This window comes from Glycine max, chromosome 8 (genome assembly GCF_000004515.6).
Source record: "Glycine max cultivar Williams 82 chromosome 8, Glycine_max_v4.0, whole genome shotgun sequence".
NCBI classification, from domain to species: Eukaryota; Viridiplantae; Streptophyta; class Magnoliopsida; order Fabales; family Fabaceae; genus Glycine; species Glycine max.
In genome coordinates, this window is record NC_038244.2 from 43,901,181 (window position 1) to 43,924,204 (window position 23,024).

At 33.0% G+C, this 23,024-nt stretch overlaps 3 protein-coding genes across 4 annotated transcripts; all 3 read right to left on the minus strand.

The window, feature by feature from the left end:
* Window positions 1-5,316: 5,316 nt before the first annotated feature.
* LOC100808862 (cytochrome P450 71D11) lies at window positions 5,317-7,458 on the minus strand. The gene is made up of 2 exons (XM_003532120.5): window positions 6,511-7,458; window positions 5,317-6,116 (listed from the first exon to the last, which is right to left on the minus strand). Exons 1-2 carry the CDS (start codon window positions 7,414-7,416, stop codon window positions 5,493-5,495), a joined length of 1,530 nt encoding a protein of 509 aa, XP_003532168.1. The 5' UTR covers window positions 7,417-7,458; the 3' UTR covers window positions 5,317-5,492.
* Window positions 7,459-11,520: 4,062 nt separating this feature from the next.
* Window positions 11,521-14,772, minus strand: LOC100778040 (cytochrome P450 71D9-like). Of its 2 annotated transcripts, XR_005886258.1 has the most exons (3): window positions 13,863-14,772; window positions 12,210-13,358; window positions 11,521-11,881 (listed from the first exon to the last, which is right to left on the minus strand). XR_005886258.1 is itself a non-coding variant. In XM_003530743.5 (2 exons), exons 1-2 carry the CDS (start codon window positions 14,769-14,771, stop codon window positions 12,735-12,737), a joined length of 1,533 nt encoding a protein of 510 aa, XP_003530791.1. In that variant the 5' UTR covers window position 14,772; the 3' UTR covers window positions 11,521-12,734. The 2 variants fall into 2 exon arrangements, 1 of the variants encoding a protein (XP_003530791.1); XM_003530743.5 differs by having other exon boundaries at window positions 11,521-13,358.
* Window positions 14,773-17,581: 2,809 nt separating this feature from the next.
* Window positions 17,582-19,704, minus strand: LOC100778572 (cytochrome P450 71D9). Its single transcript, XM_003530744.5, has 2 exons — window positions 18,802-19,704; window positions 17,582-18,217 (listed from the first exon to the last, which is right to left on the minus strand). The coding sequence occupies exons 1-2, from the start codon at window positions 19,702-19,704 to the stop codon at window positions 17,582-17,584; spliced, it is 1,539 nt and encodes a 512-aa protein (XP_003530792.1).
* Between the last annotated feature and the right edge of the window lie 3,320 nt (window positions 19,705-23,024).

Sequence of the window (23,024 nt, forward strand, 5' to 3'; positions counted from 1 at the left end):
AAAAAATATTCCTTAAACAAAAGCTATCATGTATGAAAGGCTTCATGTAACAGCCGTAACTTTCCGTAACTTTTAATAAGTAATTAAGAAATTAATAAATTAATAAATAAGTAAAAAAAAATTATTAGGTCATAAATTCCCATAAGCCAAATGTTAACCTATAGCAATTTTTTAAAAAACATATTTTGTTCATTTCTTCTTTTCTAACGCACAAGAACCCTAACAAAGCAATTAGAGGAGGAGCTCTAGAGAGCATCAGAGACGCCACAATTGCTAACAGAGAACATTTAAGCGACTACATCAAGGTAAGGGATGAGTTACTCACGCCTGGGGATTAGAATGAACATGTGTAGGGATCCCTAGAGGATCAATTTTTGGGTTATTTTGGGGTGTTTATGAAGTTTAATTATGTTTTCATGTTTAATCGCGGATTGAGTGTGTTTGGTGAACCAATTGGTGTTCTGTTGTGAGTTTGTTGTAGAATTGATGTGTTCCTGTGTTAGGTGTGTACATTAGGAATTAGAATTCTTTATAATTAGCATAAAAATGTGTGGTGGTGATTTTGTTTATACCAGATATGTTGACCTTTCAATCTTGTTCTTTTTATTTTTTTTTTATTTTTTTCACACCGCAGTGTATACGTGTACATATATATTAATATTGTTTTTTTTACAAACTTTATATTTTATTTCACGTGGGTGATTTCTCGTCATGAAATTCATATGTGTAGGGATTGATGGATAATTGAATTGGCTAAAATCATTTAAAGAAATTAACTAAAGTTGTATTCACATTGTAATTAGGCATTTTTTTAATGTTGGTAACTTAGTTGAAATATATTTAGAATATAGGTATACATGTTGTTCATATAAAACAATATGAGTATATATTTTATTGTTATATATAATTTGTATTTACTTAATGATATATTTGATATTATTGTGATTATTTTATATTAATATATATTTAATATTTTTTATATGTTATATATATATATATATATATATATATATATATTGAATATAATATACTTATATATATATTTTACGTGTACTTTATAGTTATTTGTTTATAAGCCTTGAAGTTAAATATTGTATGTTATTATTATTACAATGCATTGTTATTTAATTGTTGAGTATATTTTGTAATTAGTTAAAGTGTGAAATGTTAAATTCTAGACATGAAATATGGTTGTGAATGAGTGTGAGATTGATATTTGTAGTGATATTACTTGTCATGTGAGTTATGAGTTATACAGTAACCCGACCAGTGTTTACCTTGAGAGAACTTTTATGCGCAGTGTTAAAGGAAATTGTAGGATTCCTAATTAGGATCCTGAAGGGTTAAACTATAACGCAATTTGTTAAATATGTTTGAAATGTAAGAGTGAGGTCGTGGGTATTATATAACTCATAAACAGTGTCTGGGTGCAAAAAAAAAATTTTAGGGGTTGGACCTGAATCAGGAAGGTGAGGCCCAAACGGATTCTTCGGAGTCTAAGCCTTAGGGGTAAAGATACTCGGTTTGAGCCATGTGGTTGGGGCATTCTCGCAAAACAAAGTAACCCTAACTGGTCACCTCATGATGTTACTTAGTGAGAGTGACCGAGTATACCCATTGTGTGGTGTGCTTTGTCATGTACTCCTAAGCGCCCCAGTGTTGTTTTTCACTGACATAGTAGCACATTACATATAGGCTTGAGTCTTAGTATAATTGTTGCATAACACTTTGTTTGAATTTCATTGAGTTAACAATTGTGGTTGATGTTATTTTATGGAGTGTGTAAACTTGAATGGGTGTGAATAATGTGTGCGATTTTGTGCAGTAATGTTATTTATATAAATTCAGCTTTAAGTATTATATGTTTCCCATGTTCTAATGTTTTGTTATATACGAATGTGATATGTAACATCCCAATTTTTCGTAAATAAATTTAAAAAGCTTTTTAGAAAATAAATAAATAAATAAATAAATATAGAGCAAATAATAGGCTGAATACCCTAGGTATAAATAGTTATGTTAAGTCAGCTGCCTCTTTTTGGCCTCATTTTCGTTTTTCCCCTTCTCCTCTCAAAACCCTTTCTTTTTCCCGCAGTCCATCAAACCAGTCTCCGAAAAACGACGATCTCGAACCCGTTCACCGTTGGATCGTTGTGAAATTTGAGTATCATGTTCGCAACACAATTCCGAGCATTCTCACCGTTGGGAATTTCGATATCATGTCTGAACTGAGAGAAATACCCTTCGCATTGTAGCCTTTTTCTTTCCCGCAGAAACCCAGAGCTGTCTTGGTAAAACTACGATCCCGGTTTCGTTAACCGTTGGATTATTTTGAAATTTGGATATGTTGTTCGAAATTCAATTCCGCACGCTTCCACCGTTGGGATTTGCGAGATAATATTCGTGGATGGAGAAAAAGGAATCGCATGAAGACAGCACAAGTGGAGGTTTCAATCTCTTCTCCGTCTCTCTGACGTTTGGGAATTCTATCGGAGCAGTCGGATGAATAATTGAAAGAATTTCCGGGAACCGCTAGAGATGTTGCTATCGCTGGCTGAAGACACGTGAGCCCGCTTAGAGGTAAGGGATGAGTTATTCACAGTTGGGGATTAGTGAGAACATGTGTAGGGATCCTTAGAGGATTAAATTGGGGTTTTATTTTGAGATGTTTATTAAATTGCAATTTTTCCTTTATGATTATAAATAAAATATTGATGTCCTAATGAAAATTGCTTGATAAATTGTGCTCTTGATATTTGTATATTTCGACCTATGATTTTGATATAATTGTGTAATATTAGTTAAGGGGTTTTAGTCCTAATGTTGTGATAGTGTTTTATATAAATTGTTATATTGAGGATATAAAATGATGATTCAAATTGTGAGTATGTGATGAATTGTAGAAGAATATGTTGCTTTGAGATTATAATATTGTTATTGAGATTGAGTATAAGTGTAAAGTTGAACATGTGTTAATTTGTGAGATACGTGTAAACATGTGATGGTGGATTGTCACACTATGAGAAGTGAAATTGTGAATGAGTTCTAGTTGTGGATAAGTGTGTAGTTAACACTTGATGTGAAATTACTTGTGTTGTAAGCTATGAATTGTACAATAACCCCCGACCAGTGTTATCTTGAGAAAAGTGTTGATGCGCAGTGTTAAAGAGAAAATGTAGGTTTCCTATTTAGGAGCCAGTGTTAAATCATAGTGCGATTGTGTTGAACGTGTTTAAAACACGAGTGTAAGATCGTGGGTATTGTATAATTCATGAGCAGTGTCTGCATGCAAAAATTATTTTAGGGGTTGGACCTGAATCAGGAGGAAGAGGCCCTGACGGACTCTTCGGAGTGTAGGCCTTGGGGGTCACCGGGTTTGAGTGCTCCTTTAAGCCTATGCTGATCTCATATGGTTGGAGCATTCTCGCAAAACATCGTGACCCTGACTGGTCTCCCTATGATCTTACTTAGTGAGAGTGACCTGACAAACCCATTGTGTGGTGTGTCTTGTTATGTACTCTTAAGCGCCCCAGGGTGGTTTTTCACTGACATGGTACCACATTGCATATAGGCTTGAGTCTTAGCATAACTGTCGCATACGCTTGCTAATTGTTTATTATGAAATTGATGTGTTATTATGTCTTGATCGGAGTGTGTGATTTCTGTGTATAGTGATTGATGATTGAAAGGTGTAATTGATGGATGAAAAGTGTGATTGATGAATGACAAAGTGATGAAATAATGTGAGATATGTTAAGTAAATTGTATTTGGCTACTATATGTTGTGTTGTTTCTCTCTAGTAGTTAGCAATGTGATAACTCACTCCCGGTTTGCTGTTTGTGTTTGGATCCTGTGATGATCTTGAACTTTGTGTTCGGGGGAGCAGATGAATAGGTGGATAACTATGAAGAACCTCATGCTAGAGGACACGGGAACACAACGCTCTGATAGGATGTGACATTAGGATATAGGTTCTATATTAATTGTATGAAGACCTTGTTGAGTCGAGAATACTTTATTATTTATTTGGACAAGTTTGAATATGATGTAGAAGAAAATGAATGTGAGCATTTTTTCCCTTTGAAAGACTTGTTTAAAAAAAAATGTTTTAAAAATACTTTTAATTAATATTTGAATTTTTATTCCTTTATTAATATATATGTGAGGGGTAGAGGGTGTCACATGATAACTCACTCCCAGTGTGTGTTTGTGTTTGGGCTGATTGCCACTTTGTTTCAGGTGAGCATTCATATGATGAGTCACATGCTAGAGATGGAGAGACTTAGTCTGTGATAGGGATATGCTCTGATAAGTGTGACATTGGAGCATAGGATTTTACTTCGCATATTATGATTTTTGCATGTTATGATTTACTGAATGATATAATTGCGTTATATTTTTCTACTTTAGTTTTTTATTATTATTTATTTAGAGTGAACGACATTGTTTTGAGCTGGGATAATCTTATCTTTTATTCAAAAAAAAATTCTATTATGTTTTCACTAAGTGGATGTGAACCTTTATCCTTTTGAATTGATTTAAATTAAATGTGTTTAAAAAGAAAAATTATTAATTAATTTTGCATGTTTTTTTTCCTTCTTTTATTATTACGTGTTTATAATCTTTTAAATAAATTTTGTATGATTTATTTAGTTAGTTATAATTGTAAGGGTAGAGGGCGTCACACTTCAGAAAAAAATAAGATCACATGTACAATATTTTAAGTAGAGTCATGCTAAATTGTCCAATATGTAACTAGTTGAATATATAATATCCATTACTATGTGTTTTTGCTTCCACAAGGAGCAATACAAACATCTTGCCACTGTACAAATTACGACCTTTTGTTTTCCCCAAATTAAAGTACAAAGCAATATTCTCCCAGTCTCATATCTTACATTGGCATTTTCTTGTAGTTTTTCTCATTGTTGCATACCCACAACAATATAATATTGAGTTTTTCTATATTGGAAATTCACACAAATGTTTTTATCAGTGAGAATTTTAGACCACGTTTCACAAGAAATTTTTACTTTTAAGTTTCACCACCAATGTCTTCTCCTACAGCATTAAAGAGGATTTTTACTATGATACCAAAACCAATACATACTCTCAATTCGAAATTTTGTGGTCCAAAGATAAAATAAATAAAATGTCTTGGACTAACTTTTTTTCACCTATGCATAAAAAATACAAGATGAAGGTTTGGTTTTAATTAGATGAACAGATATGGTTGCTGTGTTATTACTCAAAAAATTGAATAGTTGGAGTTAAAATCTAATTTGTAAAAATGGTAGCAAATGACACGGCCGGTATCAAAGTTAATTAACATTGAGGATATATAAAAGCTATTTTAATATGCAGTAGTCACAATTTCCATCTTCTGTTACAACCAATCACAGCACAAAGTCTAATTTCAATTAACAGAAGATCTTTATTCTGAAGTAAATGTGACAGCCATCACCAAATGTTTCAGTTTCTCATTCTGAGCTCATGAGACAGGCAAAGGATGATATGGAAAAGGAACCAAGAATAGATTATCTTTTCTTATAGTTGTGACTCCAAAATCCTCACTCATGTCCAGTTCTCCACTTCTCATTCCACTTGGAAGCTTCCAATCAAAGTGATACAACAACATTGCAAGGGCTAGTTCCGCAGCTCTCAAAGCAAATGTGCTTCCTGCGCATATCCTTCTTCCAGCACCAAAAGGAATGAACTCAAAATTACTCCCTTTGTAGTCAATAGTGCTATCAATGAACCTCTCAGGATAAAACCTCTCTGATTCAGTCCAATAGTTTGGATCTCTTCCAATTGCCCAGGCATTGACTATGACCTTGGTTTTGGCTGGTATGTGATAACCATGTATCTCACATGTTTGACCACATTCTCTTGGCAGCAAAAGAGGAGCTGGAGGGTGCAACCTCAAGGTCTCTTTCACAATTAGTTTCAAATATTGAAGTTCATTGATGCAATTTTCATCAACCCTTGCTTTCATATTGCATACCTCTCTCACCTCAGATTGTGCTTTCTTCATTACTGTTGGATTCTTTACCATTTCAGCCATTGCCCAATCTATGGTTGTTGCTGTTGTCTCACCTCCAGCAGCAAAAATGTCCTGAAAAATAATTAACCGATAAGATTAAGATAGTGCAAGGATGTCCAAAGAGATAGTTAAAACAGAAAGAAAACCTACTTGCTGCAAGGAATATGTGGCAAATATTTCACTACTTCAAAGATCTCACTAGTGGGAAATAAGATATAAAGGGGGCAATTGTTGAACATTTAGGATCTCCGTTTGATTCTCTTCTCACTTTTTTATTTTAAAACTATTTTTTTAAAAATAATTTTATGTTATTCAGCAATCAATTCCTCATCCAAAATCTATTAAGTTTGGAAGATTGTTTCCAAAACAAGTGTTTAAAACCAACAAACAGAAATAACTAGCAGACAGTGTCTGAAAAGATTATGTTCATAAAATGTATATCCAAGAGGTTATGATATATCCATACCAGAATTATGGCCTTGATCTTGTTTCTAGTTAAGGAAAAATCCTTCTTGCTCCCATCCTCATATTGTATGAGAACATCCACAAGATCTTCTTCTGCTTCACTTTGGTCATCCTTGGCTTTCGAATTTGCCTCTTTATGCTCATTGATGATGTTTTCCATTATCTGATCAGCCTGTTGATGCAACCTCTCAAGCTTAGCCCTCAAGCCAGTGACATGTTGAAGCCAAGTAACAGAAGGAAACAAATCTTCAATGCCAAAACCTGCAGCAAGTTTTGATGTTTTTTTAACCACTGATATAAATTTTTCTTGGTCTTTGCAATTCTTGCCAAAGGCAGCCCTTGAAGCAATTGTGTAAATTGATGTAAGTACTGCTTCAGTGAGGTTGATGGGGGATCCTTTCTTTGAATCAATCCATTTGACAAGATTGAAGAGCTCATCTTCTCTAATTGGCTGGAATGAGTTGACGCGTTTTAGGCTTAAAAGCTCCAATGTGCATATTTTTCTTAGCTGCCTCCAATAATTTCCATAGCCAGCAAAAGCTATACTTGTGGAATTGTAAGACATTATTTCAATAGCTAGAACTTTAGGCCTTGTGGCAAAGTTAATGTCATGGGTTTTCATCACTTCCCTAGCACACTCAGGGGATGAAATGACAATAGTTGAAACCTGTCCAAGTTGAAGATGCATCACGGGTCCATATTTTATGGCCAGGTCTCTTAATTTTCTATGGGGTTGAGAGCATAGCAGATTGTATATATTTCCTATAATAGGTAGCTTTCTAGGACCATGGGGTATTTTACAAGTTGTGTCATCAGTTTTCTTGGGTTTCTTTCTTATTTTTTGTACTATAATGGTTGTGAAGGCAAAGGAAATAAGAACCAAAAAGTAGAAGAATAATAGAGCCATGGAAAAGAACTAAAAAGTAGCGGAGTTGTAATACAAGTCTGATCCTACTGATGTCTATTTATATACACATGGCTCAGTATTTTGCTTGGTGATTACTTGTTAACTTTTCTTTTTGGTTAGAACACTATATATCATCATCTTCAGATTCTCCTATATTTAGAATGTTTTGTTCCGTGTTTGATTTCTTTTCTATGGAATCTTTTGCTACTTTAAATTGAAAAATAGTTCAGTTTAGCTCAATAAAAAGGCTATCTTTATTTCAAAAGAGGACAAATGGTCATTTTCATGACTTAAACATTATCCTTGTACTGGCAGCATCTTATTTTATAGAGTAATCATACACAAACATCTCCTTATTTTAAACATCATTCTAATACTTTTTTTTTTCTGGTGTCAAATAACGTATCGGAAGTTAATGTAAAGTTTTCTGTTTTATAAGTTTAATTTTGATTGACTATCATCATCTTTAATAGTATGCATTAATTGTAAATCTTCTTACTTGTAAAATAACTATTATAAAAGTCAGCATTTTTTAATATAATAAACTATAATAAGATAGAGGGCGAGCCCTGATACAGCGGTAAAGTTGTGCCAACTATAATAAGATAACTTGTAAAAACTTTTATGGTGTTAATATGTTCCAACTAAGTTATTATTTTATGGGTTTAATTTTGATATTGCTAGTGTAAAACTTCACACAATAGTAATCAATAGAAATCACACTATATATTAAATAACAATTTTAAAAGTATTTTTAATTATAAATTACTTTAGATATGATTTTTTTAAAAATTACTATAAAAGTCTACAATTTTTTAGTTGTATAAAAATCCATAAAAAAACCTTTCCACTATCACAGTGTTTTTCAATTAAATTATTATTTTATTAGTTACACTTCCATGTAAATATTTTTACAGTATTTAGTTCCAAATTATTTTTTTTAGCTACTTATGTTCCTCTATTTTAAAATTAGTCAAAATTGATCTTTCCATCAATTCTCTTCTACTTAAAATCCTCAAATTTTCTATCCTTACTTCTATAATTAACATTTTTTTTTTTTTACTTTGATATTATCACTAACAGAGATTGTAGATGAAGTTTTGCCAATTTTACCACAACAGGTCAGTACAAACAACTTTGCCTAACAGGTCAGTACAACTACAAACAACTTAGCTTTCATTGAAAATCCCAAAATTTGCTTAATGCGTAACAGAGATTGTAGTTGAAGTTTTACCATTTTTACCATAACAGGTCAAATATATACAAACAACTTTGCTTGTCTTGAAAATCTCAATTTGTTTTTTAAAATTAAAAATCTCAATCTATTTATATTTATAATATATAAAAGTTTAACTTTTTACTATTACGCTGCCACCTCAGCTCCAATTGATGATTTGGAGGAAGGGGATCGTTTTTGTCTTGTTTATCACTTCTCTTTTCCTTCTCTCTTCTTCAATATTACTCACAACATAACAAAATTTATACCAAAAAAGTAATTATATTATCCTTACCTTATAATTTATTATAAATTTTGTTTAAATAATAATCTTGTATAATTCATCAATATATATTTCTTTACCCAATAGAATGTAATATAAAATATTATATTTTCACATATCCCTTTTTAATCGGTTATTTTTAGAAATATAGTTATTAAAGTTATTTTACGAACAAACATAACCTCAAAAATATATCTTTTTTTTTCTTACTACTCTTTTCTTTTATTTATATATAGATAATTCAGCCCATAAATACAAATATATTGTTCTGCATTGATTCTTGAGTTACGAATGAAGAGCGAAAATATTGATTGTTTAGACCCAAATACTGTCCAAAGTACAGTAGTTATTGTGACACCCTCTACCCCTCACATATATATTAATAAAGGAATAAAAATTCAAATATTAATTAAAAGTATTTTTAAAACATTTTTAAATACAAGCTTTTCAAATGGGTAAAAGGCTCACATTCACTTTCTTCTACATCATATTCAAACTTGTCCAAATAAATAATAAAGTCATCTCGACTCAAAGAAAGTCATATAAGTCTCATACAATTAATATAGAACCTATATCCTAATGTCACATCCTATCAGAGCATGGTGTTCCTGTGTCCTCTAGCATGAGGTTCTTCATAGTCATCCACCTATTCATCTGCTCCCCCGAACACAAGTTCAAGATCATCACAGGATCAAACACAACAACACACAGGGAGTGAGTTATCACATTCCTAGCTAATAGAGAAACAAGACAATTAAATATACATATTATATAAATGAGATACCACTTGCTTAAACATAGCTCACGTAACTTCACCATTTCGTCATTCAAAATTCACTTTTCAATTATCAATCACATTACACAAGAATCCCACACTTCGATCAAGATATAATAACACATCAATTAGCAAGCATATGCAATAGTTATGCTAAGACTCAATTCTATATGCAATGTGGTACCATGTCAGTGAAAAACCACCCTGGGGCGCTTAGGAGTACATAACAAGACACACTACACAATGGGTTTGTCAGGTCACTCTCACTAAGTAAGATCATAGGGAGACCAGTCATGGTCACGATGTTTTGCGAGAATGCTCCAACCATATGAGATCAGCATAGGCTTAAAGGAGCACTCAAACCCGGTGACCCCCAAGGCCTACACTCCGAAGAGTCCGTCAGGGCCTCTTCCTCCTGATTCAGGCCCAACCCCTAAAATAATTTTTTTTTTTACATGCAGACACTGCTCATGAATTATACAATACCCACGACCTTACACTCGTGTTTTAAACACGTTCAACACAATTGCGTTACGATTTAACACTGGTACCTAAATAGGAAACCTACATTTTCTCTTTAACACTGCGCATCAACGCTTTTCTCAAGATAACGCTGGTCGGGTATTGTACAATTCATAGCTTACAACACAATTAATTTCACATCAAGTGTTAACTACACACTTATCCACAACTAGAACTCATTCACAATTTCACATCTCATAGTGTCACAATCCACCATCACATGTTTACACGTATCTCACAAATTAACACATGTTCAACTTTACACTTATACTCAATCTCAATAACAATATTATAATCTCAAAGCAACATGTTATTCTACAATTCATCACATACTCACAATTTGAATTATCATTTCATATCCTCAATATAACAATTTATATAAAAGACTATCACAACATGAGGACTAAAACCCCTTAAATAATATTACACAATTATATCCAAATCATAGGTCCAAATATACAAATATCAAGAGCACAATTTATCAAGCAATTTTCATCAGGACATCAATATTTTATTTATAATCATAAAGGAAAAATTGCAATTTAACAAACATCCCAAAATAAAATCTCAATTTAATCCTCTAAGGATCCCTACACATGTTCTTACTAATTCCCAACTGTGAATAACTCATCCCTTACCTCTAAGCGGGTTCACGTGTCTTCAGCCAGCGATAGCAACATCTCTAGCGGTTCCCGAAAATTCTTTCAATTATTCATCCGACTGCTCCGATAGAATTCCCAAACGTCAGAGAGACGGAGAAGAGATTGAAACCTCCACTTGTACTGTCTTCATACGATTCCTTTTTCTCCCTCCACGAATATTATCTCGCAAATCCCAACGGTGGAAGCGTGCGGAATTGCATTTCTAACAACATATCCAAATTTCACAATAATCCAACGGTTAACGAAATCGGGATCGTAGTTTTACCAAGACAGCTCTGGGTTTCTGCGGGAAAGAAAAAGGTTACAATGCGAAGGGTTTTTCTCTCGGTTCAGACATGATATCGAAATTCCCAACGGTGAGAATGCTCGGAATTGTGTTGCGAACATGATACTCAAATTTCACGACGATCCAACGGTGAACGGATTTGAGATCATCGTTTTTCTGAGACTGGTTTGGTGGGCTGCGGGAAAAAAAAAGGTTTTGAGAGGAGAAGGGGAAAAACGAAAATGAGGCCAAAAGGAGACAGCTGACTTAACATAACTATTTATACCTAGGGTACTCAGCCTATTATTTGCTCTATATTTATTTATTACTAAAAAGCTTTTTAAATTTATTTACGAAAAATTGGGATGTTACAGTTATAGTCAGAAAAATGTAGGAATTTGTAGCAACGCATATATAAGGGAGGAGAAAACAGATCATAGTATCATACTTCTTCAAGGAAATTAGAAAAGAGCGAGATAGTTGATGTAGACGTTGGGAATCCAATTTGATGCTATGACCTTGGCTATCCATATTGCTTCATGAATAGTATGTACTATGAAGTCCTTATAGACAGCAAAAGGTTCATTAAAAACAGAAGCCTCAGTAACCCAAGCATTGATGAAAGAACCAAGGTTGGACAGACCAATTTCAGATAGTTTTTGTAAATTTGATAGTCTCTCAATCACTTATCACTCCCATCAACTCGGTCACTGCGGAAAAATATGGCATTGGCTATAGGTACCTGTAACAAATCAGAAGAATTTTATGTAAATCATGTTTGGTCTGCAGAAGGACAGCAGTGACTACATGTTTGAAAACATCCTTATCCATAAAAATGAAGCGGTGAATTTCTTCTCATGCACACATAAAAATGCATTATTAATCCATGATATGATTCTTTTTTTAGGAAGTAAAAGAAATTCAAATAACTTGCGTTCATTCCATTGCATGTTTTTCTATTTTTGTAAATAAAAATGCTGAACTACATATCTATGATAGTTATAGTAAGATATCTGATCCACTTTTGGATGATGTGAAGTAAAAGCTCTACTTCAAGGAATTTAACTTACACAGAGTTCTGGTTTCAGGAGAAGGGCAGAGAGATGCACCAACTCTAGGGAATGTCATGCTGTTAGGATGCAGAGGGACTCTCAAAACATTATTGTTCCATTCAAATATAGACATCAAGAGAGGTTCCGTTCAATAAGATTTTTGGGCACAAATATTAAACAAAATCAATAGATATTTAGGTAAACCATTCAGTAACACAAGATAAAGGTTTGGTGAAATTAGATGAACACCTGCGGTTGCTATGTCTTTACTCGAAATTCAAATTGAATAGTTGGAGTTGAAGAATAATTTAAGAAAATGGTAGCAAATGACACGGTATCAAAGTTTATTAACATCTTGTTACAATAATGTCAAGTGAGGATAAAGAGCTATTTTACTATGCATTAGTCACACAATTTTCATTCTCTTTCACAGCCAAACATAACCTGATAGCCGAACAAAGTCTTATTTCAATTGACAGTACATCTTTATTCTGAAATACATGTGACAAGCATCACCAAAGGTTTCAGTTTCTCATTGTGAGTTCATGTGACAGGCAAAGGATGATATGGAAAAGGAACCAAAATTAAATCATCTTTTCTTCTTACTGTGACTCCAAACTCCTCACTCATGTCCAGTTCTCCACTTCTCATTCCATTTGGCAGATTCCAATCAAAGTGATACAACAACATTGCAAGGGCTAGATCAATAGTTCTCAAAGCAGATGTGCTTCCTGGGCATATTCTTCTTCCAGCACCAAAAGGAATGAACTCAAAACTATTCCCTTTGTAGTCAATAGTGCTATCAATGAACCTCTCAGGATAAAACCTCTCTGATTCAGTCCAATACTTTGGATCTCTTCCAATTGCCCAGGCATTGACTATGACCTTGGTTTTGGCTGGTATGTGATAACCATGTATCTCACATGTTTGACCACATTCTCTTGGAAGCAAAAGAGGAGCTGGAGGGTGCAACCTCAAGGTCTCTTTCACAATTAGTTTCAAATATTGAAGTTCATTGATGCAATTTTCATCAACCCTTCCGTTCATACCGAATACCTCTCTCACCTCAGCTTGTGCTTTCTTCATCACTCTTGGATCCTTAATCATTTCAGCCATTGCCCAATCTATTGTTGTAGCTGATGTCTCACCTCCAGCAGCAAAAATGTCCTGAAAAATAATTTAATCAAAATAGAGTAAATTAGAGTGATCCCTCTTGAAGTTTTGTCAAATTCTCCTCGATACCCCTTACTTTTTTACTCCTACACTAACACCCCTTAATTGTTTGAAGACACCCCTATAGGCTCATAGGTTACATTGATACTCTTCCTTACCCAAGAAACACATTACATCGTATACCCTTATAAGGGAAACTGGTGTAATGATAAAAAAAAAAAAAAGTAGGGAGGTCAAGAGCAATCTCAAGAAATCTTAAATGATTTTAGTGTGATTTACTCTTATGATTAAGATAGTTCAAGCATGGTCAAAGACATGCTGCATGCTGCAAGATTTATATGGAAAATATTTTACAACATCAAATATCTCATAAGTGGAAAGAAAGATATAAATGGAAAACCGGACAACAAACATATTTATCATACTAATTCTACTGTAGTAACTAATTTGAGCAAGATTATATTTATGCAAGAATTTGCAAGAGGTTAATATCCTTACCTGAATTATGGCCTTGATGTTGTTTTTAGTTAAGGAAAAATCCTGCTTGCTTCCATCCTCATATTGTATGAGGACATCAACCAGATCTTGTGCTTCACTATCGTCACCCTTGGCTTTTGACTTTGCCTCTTTATGATCATTGATGATGTTTTCCAATATCTGATCAGCTTGTTGATGCAACCTCTCAAGCTTAGGCCTCAAGCCAGTGAGATGTTGAAGCCAAGTAGAAGATGGAAACAAATCTCCCATGTTAAAACCTGCTGAAACTTTTATTGATTTTGTTAGCACTGATATAAACTTTTCTTGGTCTTTGCATTTCTTGCCAAAGGTAGCCCTCGAAGAAATTGTATAAACAGATGAAAGTACTGCTTGAGTGAGGTTGATGGGGGATCCTTTCTCTGAAGCAATCCATTTGACAAGATTGAAGAGCTCTTCTTCTCTAACTGGCTGGTATGAGTTAACACGTTTTAGGCTTAAAAGCTCCAATATGCAAATTTTTCGTAGCTGCCTCCAGTAATTTCCATAAGGAGAAAAAGCTATACTTGTGGAATTGTATGACATTATTTCAGTAGCTAGGATTTGAGGTCTTGTGGCAAAGTTAATATCATGGGTTGTCATCACTTCCTTAGCACAGTCAGGGGATGAAATGACAATAGTTGAAACCTCTCCAAGTTGAAGATGCATCACGGGTCCATATTTTATGGCCAAGTCTCTTAATTTTCTATGGGGTTGAGAGCATATAAGATTGTATATATTTCCTATAATAGGTAGCTTTCTAGGCCCGTGGGGCATATGCATGTCACAAGTTGTGTCATCAGTTTTCTTGGATTTCTTTCCTAGTTTTTGTACTATAAGGATCGTGAAGAGAAAGGAAATAAGAGCTACAAAGAAGAGGAATAGTAGAGCCATGGATTAGGAACAGAATTGTAGTGTTAGTCTGATCCTACTGGAATATGTTTATATTCACATTGTTCAACATTCTCCTTGACTACTTGTTAACTTTGCTTTTTGTTTGGGACACTATCATCATCTTTAGTTTCTCCTATATTTTGGAATGTTATGCACTGTGTTCGATTTCTTCCGTTTAGTTCAATGAAGACGTTATCTTTATTTCAAAAGAAGAGGACATAAGGTCATTTTTCACGAGTAAGACAAACAGAATGAGTACAACAAGGTGGTTTATGGGGAGTATCTTATTTTATTAGTTTAACTATTATAGATTGCGAGTCTAAATAAAAAAAATTCTTTTATTTCAACTAATTAAAAATTATCTTAGGCTGTGTTCAGATTGGTGGTAAAAGGTAGAGTAGAGAGGGATGAAATGAAGAAAAAGTTGTTTCATTGTTTAATTTGTAAGAAAAAAAAAAGAAATGGAACATATATAATAGAAGAAGATGAATCATGGTTCATTTCATTCCATTGCTTAACTCCAATTTTTCCACCAAATTTGGGGTGTACTTGATAGACCATAGTTTTTAAATTATAAATTAAAACGATTATTCTTAAATGATTATATATTCAAAATAAAGATAGTATGAAAATTAAAAAGTTATAACTTACTCTTATCCATTTTTTTTCCAAATAATGGAATGAAATCTTTGATTCATTCTATTATAAAATATTCAAATAAGATAATGAAATTTTTCTTCCATTTTATTCAAATTCATCTCATTTTATTCAAATAAGATGTATACACCAAAACTGAAAGATATTCTCTCTATTATAAATTATAGATTTTATCCTTTAAACATACACATATTAAAGTTGAGAGAGAGTTGAGCTTGCAGTATATGACACATTGACAAATTGTGCTGATATGGCAAATTAGTAAAGTGATGTGACAGCATATGATTGTATAGCTCAAAATTTCTATATTATAAATAGATTGACATTTTATGAATACATGGGTATTATCACCCCCACGGGCCAAAGCCTGCTGTTTAAGTTTTGTCATTTTTACCGCATAACAGGTTAAAGAAACAGATGTATGTTTTGAATAAATACAAACAACTTTGCTTGGCTTGAAAATTTCAAATTTTCTTAGTGCCTTATTAGCTTTTAGATTTGGTTGGATGAAGAAAATGAAAGAATGAATATGAACAAATAGTTGGATACACCAATTTTTCATGCTCCATTGATGTTTTAAAAAGTCGGCTACAATTTGTAATGGATTGAATTGAAGACAGGCTTCAACAAGCATTTCCCTAAAAACAATCTTATCCCATAAGAAAATAGGCAAAAATTCTTTGATTGTTAAAGATGACTAGTATAGGAGCATGGAATCCCACATAAGTGTGAGTACAGATATTGCAGGGAGAAATTGCAGTTGATGCATTATTAAGCTACGAACTAGGGGGAAAAAATCCTTTAACTAACAAAATAATGCAAAAGTGTTCCTTAACATGATATTTGAAAAGGGGTTTCACGATTACAAAAACTTCAAAACAGCACAGTAAAAATTGCCACAGCCTTTGTTATATTGAAGTTAGCTATGAAACTCAGTTCACTAGGACTTCAGAACCAGAAATGTCTGATCTGAAGTAAATAAATTAAGGAGTCTCCAAGGTCGTTTTGCGTGTGAGTGAGGGAAGGAGCAAGAACTAGATCGGATTGGGGCAAATTTTAAAAAGTAGTAAAGCTGATCTAATAAATATATAAGCATAATTTTATACAAAATATTCATAATTATGTGTTTTCAGTTCAAGATAATTCAGAAACTTAATAAAAAGACTTCAATATGTTTTAAGTCTCTGCAAATATAATTCTATACTTCTATCTAGTTATAGTCATTATAAAATTATTTGTTACTTTTAAATCCTGCCAGTTCCGTTTAATCCTTATCATTATATTTAGTGTTGATATGACTTATATGTATATAATAGAAAGGCTTATCATTAATTTCCTATTTAGCTGCATTTTTAGACAATCAATACAAGTCTTTCAAAACTACATTTGCAATAAAATATAGATTAAAATACATCTTTAGATTCTCCGATGATACCATCAAATTTTACAGTGTGGAATTGGTCTTTGTATTTTGCCTATGTTACTCCGTTGATTACTCTCGTATTTGGGATTTGTATTTTTCCGATTACTGCTTCTCCATTATCTCTCTTACATATGATATGAAATTCATTCAATATTTAATATTTTCCATCCCAAGCTGGAAATACCAATATGCACCTCCTAATTAACTTGCGGGGTGTTAGAGGTTATTAGTTAGTCAAGAGAAGTTAATCGGTTAGTTAGCTTGATTAATTAATTTTAGTTGTTTGTTACTAATAAGCTCTATAAAATGTATCAATCATTGTTTTCTATCTTCCTCGTTTTGAATCAAACTCACTTTACTGATTCACTATATAATTAGTGTACAATACTTAAAAAATGAGACTCTCACTTTGTCCACTCTCTCAATTACTCTACTATATTCTCTGATTCTCTCTTTTGTTTGTGGAACTGAGTAAAAATGTATTCTCTCACTCTCCTTATCTCCATGTACAAGATTAGAGTTTCTAATCCTTCTTGAGAAAATGTGAGCAACTGATGTGGAATCAAAGTTAATTAACAAGAGGATAAAGGTTTTTTTAACTATGCATTATTAGTTACACAATTTCATTTTCTATTACAGCCAAACATCGCCGAATAAAATCTTATTTCAACTGACAGTAGATCTTTATTCTGCAGTAAATATTATAGGCATCACCATATGTTTTAGTTTCTCATTGTGAAGTTAATATGAAAGGCAAAGGATGATAAGGAAAAGGAACCAAGAATAGATCATCTTTTCTTCTAACTGCGACTCCAAACTCTTCACTCATGTCCAATTCTTCACATATAATTCCACTTGGAAGCTTCCAATCAAAGTGATACAACAACATTGCAAGAGCCAGTTCAATAATTCTCGAAGCAAACGTGCTGCCCGGGCATATTCTTCTTCCAGCACCAAAAGGAATGTACTCAAAATCATTCCCTTTGTATTCAATAGTGCTATCAATGAATCTCTCAGGATAAAACCTCTCTGGTTCAGTCCAATAGTTTGGATCTCTTCCAATTGCCCAAGCATTGATTACGACCTTGCTTTTGGCTGGTATTTTGTACCCTTGTATCTCACATGTATGACCACATTCTCTTGGAAGCAAAAGAGGAATTGGAGGGTGTAACCTCAAGGTCTCTTTGACAACTTGTTTCAAATATTTGAGTTCATTGATGCAATTTTCATCAACCCTTCCCTTCATATTGAATACCTCTCTCACCTCAGCTTGTGCTTTCTTCATTACTCCTGAATTCTTCACCATTTCAGCCATTGCCCAATCTATGGTTGTTGCTGATGTCTCACCTCCAGCACCAAAAATGTCCTGAAAAATAGTTTATCAATAAGATTAAGATAGTGCAATGATATCCAAAGAGATAGTTAAAAGAAAAAGACAGCCTGCATGCTGCTAGAATTATGTGGGAAATCTTTCTCTTCATGATAGATCTCATAAACAGAAAACAAGATATAAAGGGGAAAGTGTTAAACATTTAGGGCCTGTTTGATTTCCTTCTCATTTTTTGTTTTGAAAACTCTTTTTTAAAATAATTTCATGTTATTCAGCAATCAATTTCTCATCCAATGTCGATTAAGTTTTGAAAACTGTTCCCAAAACAAGTGTTTTAAAAATTGAAAAAACAGAAACAGCTAGGAAATGTTTTCTCATTAACTTCTTTTGTTTGGTGATCGTAGCTCAAAATTGAGTCATGCATCTAGAGTGGTACTGCATGCATGTGGTGAGGCATGCACTTGGTGTAAATGTCTATTTTCTATTTCTTTTAAACTAGAATTCGTTTTTCAAAATAAAAATCAAACACACCCTTATCTTATTAATTCCACTTTCATATATAGCTAGTGTGAGCAAGATTATGTTCATAAAATGTATTTGCAGGAGGTTATGATCCATACCAGAATTATGGCCTTGATGTTGTTTCGAGTTAAGGAAAAATCCGGCTTGCTACCATCCTCATATTGTATGAGAACATCCACAAGATCTTCTGCTTCACTTTGGTTACCTTTGGCTTTTGACTTTGCCTCTTTATGCTCATTAATGATGTTTTCCATTATCTGATCAGCTTGTTGATGCAACCTCTCAATCTTAGGCCTCACACCAGTGACATGTTGAAGCCAAGTAACAGAAGGAAACAAATCTTCAATGCCAAAACCTGCAGCAAGTTTTGATGTTTTTTTAACCACTGATATAAATTTTTCTTGGTCTTTGCATTTCTTGCCAAAGGCAGCCCTTGAAGCAATTGTATAAATTGATGAAAGTACTGCTTGAGTGAGGTTGATGGAGGATCCTTTATGTGAATCAATCCATTTGACAAGATTGGACAGCTCTTCTTCTCTGATTGGCTGGTATGAGTTGACACGTTTTAGGCTTAAAAGCTCCAATGTGCAAATTTTTCTTAGCTGCCTCCAATAATTGCCATAAGGAGCAAAAGCTATATTTGTTGAATTGTAAGACATTATATCAATAGCTAGGACTTTAGGCCTTGTGGCAAAGTTAATGTCATGGGTTTTCATTACTTCCTTAGCACACTCAGGGGATGAAATCACAATAGTAGAAACCTCTCCAAGTTGAAGATACATCAAGGGTCCATATTTTAAGGCCATGTCTCTTAATTTTCTATGGGGTTGAGAGGATAACAGATTGTATATATTTCCTATAATAGGTAGCTTTCTAGGACCATCGGGTATTTTAAAAGTTGTGTCATCAGTTTTCTTGGGTTTCCTTCCTATTTTTTGTACTATAAGGGTTAAGAAGATAAAGGAGATAAGTGCTGAAAAGTAGAGGAATAGTAGAGCCATGGAAAAGAAACAGATTTGTAATATTAGTCAGATCCTACTAGTGTCTGTTTATATAGACATTATGGACTATGTTGTAGTTAACTTTTCCTTTTGTTTTAGACCCTTTATCATCTTCGGTTTCCCCTATATTTGGAATGTTTGTGTTTGATTTCTTCTCTATGGAAGTGTCTGTCGTTTTAAATTTTAAAAGGAAAGGATTTAGCCTGACTTGTTGGTACAATTGTAGTGGTTCCGTTTAGTTCAATGAAGTCATTATCTTTAATTATTTCAAATTAGGAGAAAAATCCTTTTACATGAATAAGGCTATAACATGAGTGCAACTATTTTATATTGGTTTTTATCCCTCTATAGACACGAAATATTGTTGGGAGTTAACAGAATAAATCCCTTCACGTGAGAACTCAAAATAGGCATTAAGTGAAAATGTGAATACATATAGAAATAACATCAATATTTAAAAACAGATGGTATTTGTCGTATGAGATATCTCTTTAACATTACCTAGGTATCTTTTTCTTTTTCTTTTTCTTCACTCTTGAGAAAAAGATTACAACGTCAGTCTTTCTTTTTTAAGAGGCTTATTTCTTACTCAAATTCTTCTATTTATAGAAGGTAATGACTGATTTGCAAATATCAAAATCTTGTGCAATTGTGCCTACATCTTTTTAGGTTATAGTCAGACAGCTATTGAATTAGTAAAATTTTCTTCAGACTTGAGAGAGAACCACCTTAATATATAATTGCTTGATCGTGATTCCCTATTAATTATGAAGAAATTTTTTTAACATGTTTATATACACATTACTAATATAATTAAGCATTGTCCTTAACTATCTGCGTGTTTGGTTAAGCATTTATCTATCAATGTTTTGATCTGTGTCAAGTAGAAACTACAAATCGTAGCTTTTGTGATATTTTTTTACATTATTAATGTGAAAATATCATGTTTTTGCATATTTAATTGATGTACAAACAATTGCAGGCTATGTTGTTATCTTTTCCTTTTGTTTTAGGCCTATGGTCATTATCATCATCATCATCAATTTCTCTCATATATTTAGAAAGCTTATTTCCATGTTTGATTTCTCTCTGGAAGTGTTTGCTATATTATAGTTTAACATTAAAGGATTTAGCCTGACCTATTGGTTCCGTTTAGTTCAATGAAGTAGTTATCTTTATTTCCAAAGAAGATGACAACAAGTACCTTTTCATGAAGGCAAACGAAAATGAGAGCAACAACGTTGGAAGCATTTTATTTTACTAATTTAATTGAATTTTTTTTCCCTTAAGTTTGATCTACATGTTAATTTGATCTCCAGTTTTTTTTCAAACTAGTTATTTATAAAAGTAAGTAAATTTGGCTCTTCAGTATAATTTCTGCCCTAAAACCAATAAATTCTCTTTATTTTTTTGCCGAGTTTCTGACGTCTATGATATTACATTATTTATATATGTGTGCGTGTGTTTATGACTCCCAAGAGCCTGTCGTTGAAGTTATGTAATTTTTACCATAGTAACAATCAAAGAAACAGATGAATGCTGTGAACATACAAACAAGTGAACAACTTTGCTTTTCCTTGAAAATCTCAAAACTTACTTATAATGCGTTATTAATTTTTAGTGTTTGGTTGGAGTGAACAAGAACTAAGAAAATGAAAGAATGAATATGAACAAGTATTAATTAGGATATAGTGATACACCTATTTTTTATGCTCCATTGACACCCTGATCTAGCACGCACCCTATACAGTGAATAATTGAAGACAAGTATTTCCCTAAAAAGAATCTTGTCCCTTAAGAAAGTTAGGGGAAAAAATCTTTGATTGTTAAGGATGACTAGTGTAAGAGCATGCAGTCAAGCATAAAGTTATTATTAAATTGTTTGCAGATTGCAGAGAGAAACTAAATATGATGCATGATTAACAACCAATTGGGAAAAAATCCTTTAACCAACAAAATAAGGTACAAGTGTTCCTCATCATAAATTTGAAAAAGGGTTTCACGGTTACAATATTTCAAGACAGTACAACAAAAATTGTCACTCAACCTATTTTAAACTCATGTTAGAATATCGCAATTTGCCATTTCTCCCTTGCACTCATGAAAGATATATCAAGAGAAAATGGATTTTTTTTTAAAAGGCAAATATTAATTATTAATTTATTAATAGAAAGGATTCCAACTCATAATCTATTCCTTCTCTTTCTCCCTTCAACCACCAAACCAACCATGGATATTATCACTCTGTTTAGAAAAAATTCAAATATCAGAGTTCTGTAAAAGTCACCGGACAAGAACAATCCATTCCATTCCATGTACTACAATGATATCATATGAAAATTTGAATATCAATAATGTGTTTTTAGTTATTTTCAAAAGAAATGTAGGTCTGCCTCAAATAAAGTAGAAGACCCTGCTGCCCAAGAAAAATGATCCATATTAAAATGTACCTTCACATTACAGTATCAAAATATGGGAAGATTGGACTCAAATGTTGTTGGGGCCTATGCCTCAATATTGGGCTTACAACTGGTTGAGACTTGGGTCTCTTGGACATGTGGACTTGTTGAGGGTAAAAGCTACAAGGGGGAGTTGATATTGGCCACTAGACCAATGTATTAACCTTTCCTTCCAAACCATTTTTGTATAGATATATATTAGAAACAATCTTGTTACAAGGTAAATAGCATCAATTTTGGAAGCACTTCAGGATTTTAGATGGTAATAAAATTGAGAGTTTTATCCAATACCGTTCATGTGATTTTCCACTCCATAGCATCTTGATAATTTTCATTCCTTGTATATATAATGAAGCCATCATAGGATTTAGGCACACCGATTGCAGGATTGCACTTTCATATTTTCATCCTCGTGGTTTTATCCCTTGGATGCATCTGTACACACATTTTCTTTTAGTGGCAGGATAGCCACCCATGAGATACTCAGAACAACTTGCTAAAGGGACATGCAGGAAAGCCATATATGTTTGAAAGAGAAATATATATATATATATATATATATATATATATATATATATATATATATATATATATATATATATATATATATATATATATATATTATTTTTAATTTTTTTTGGTATATAAAAACTTAGGAGAGGTAACGAGGTCCCAATACTCAAAAGTCAAAATCTAAAAGAAACATCCCAGTAACTAAACACATTACCTAATTTTAACCACAAACCTGATTCTTTGGCAAAAACAAACGTGCAAAATATGGACCACTGAAAAAAAGTGATTAAGTGTTGGAAAATGACAGTATGTAATAGGCATGCAACAGACTAGGGTGGGGTGGGGACA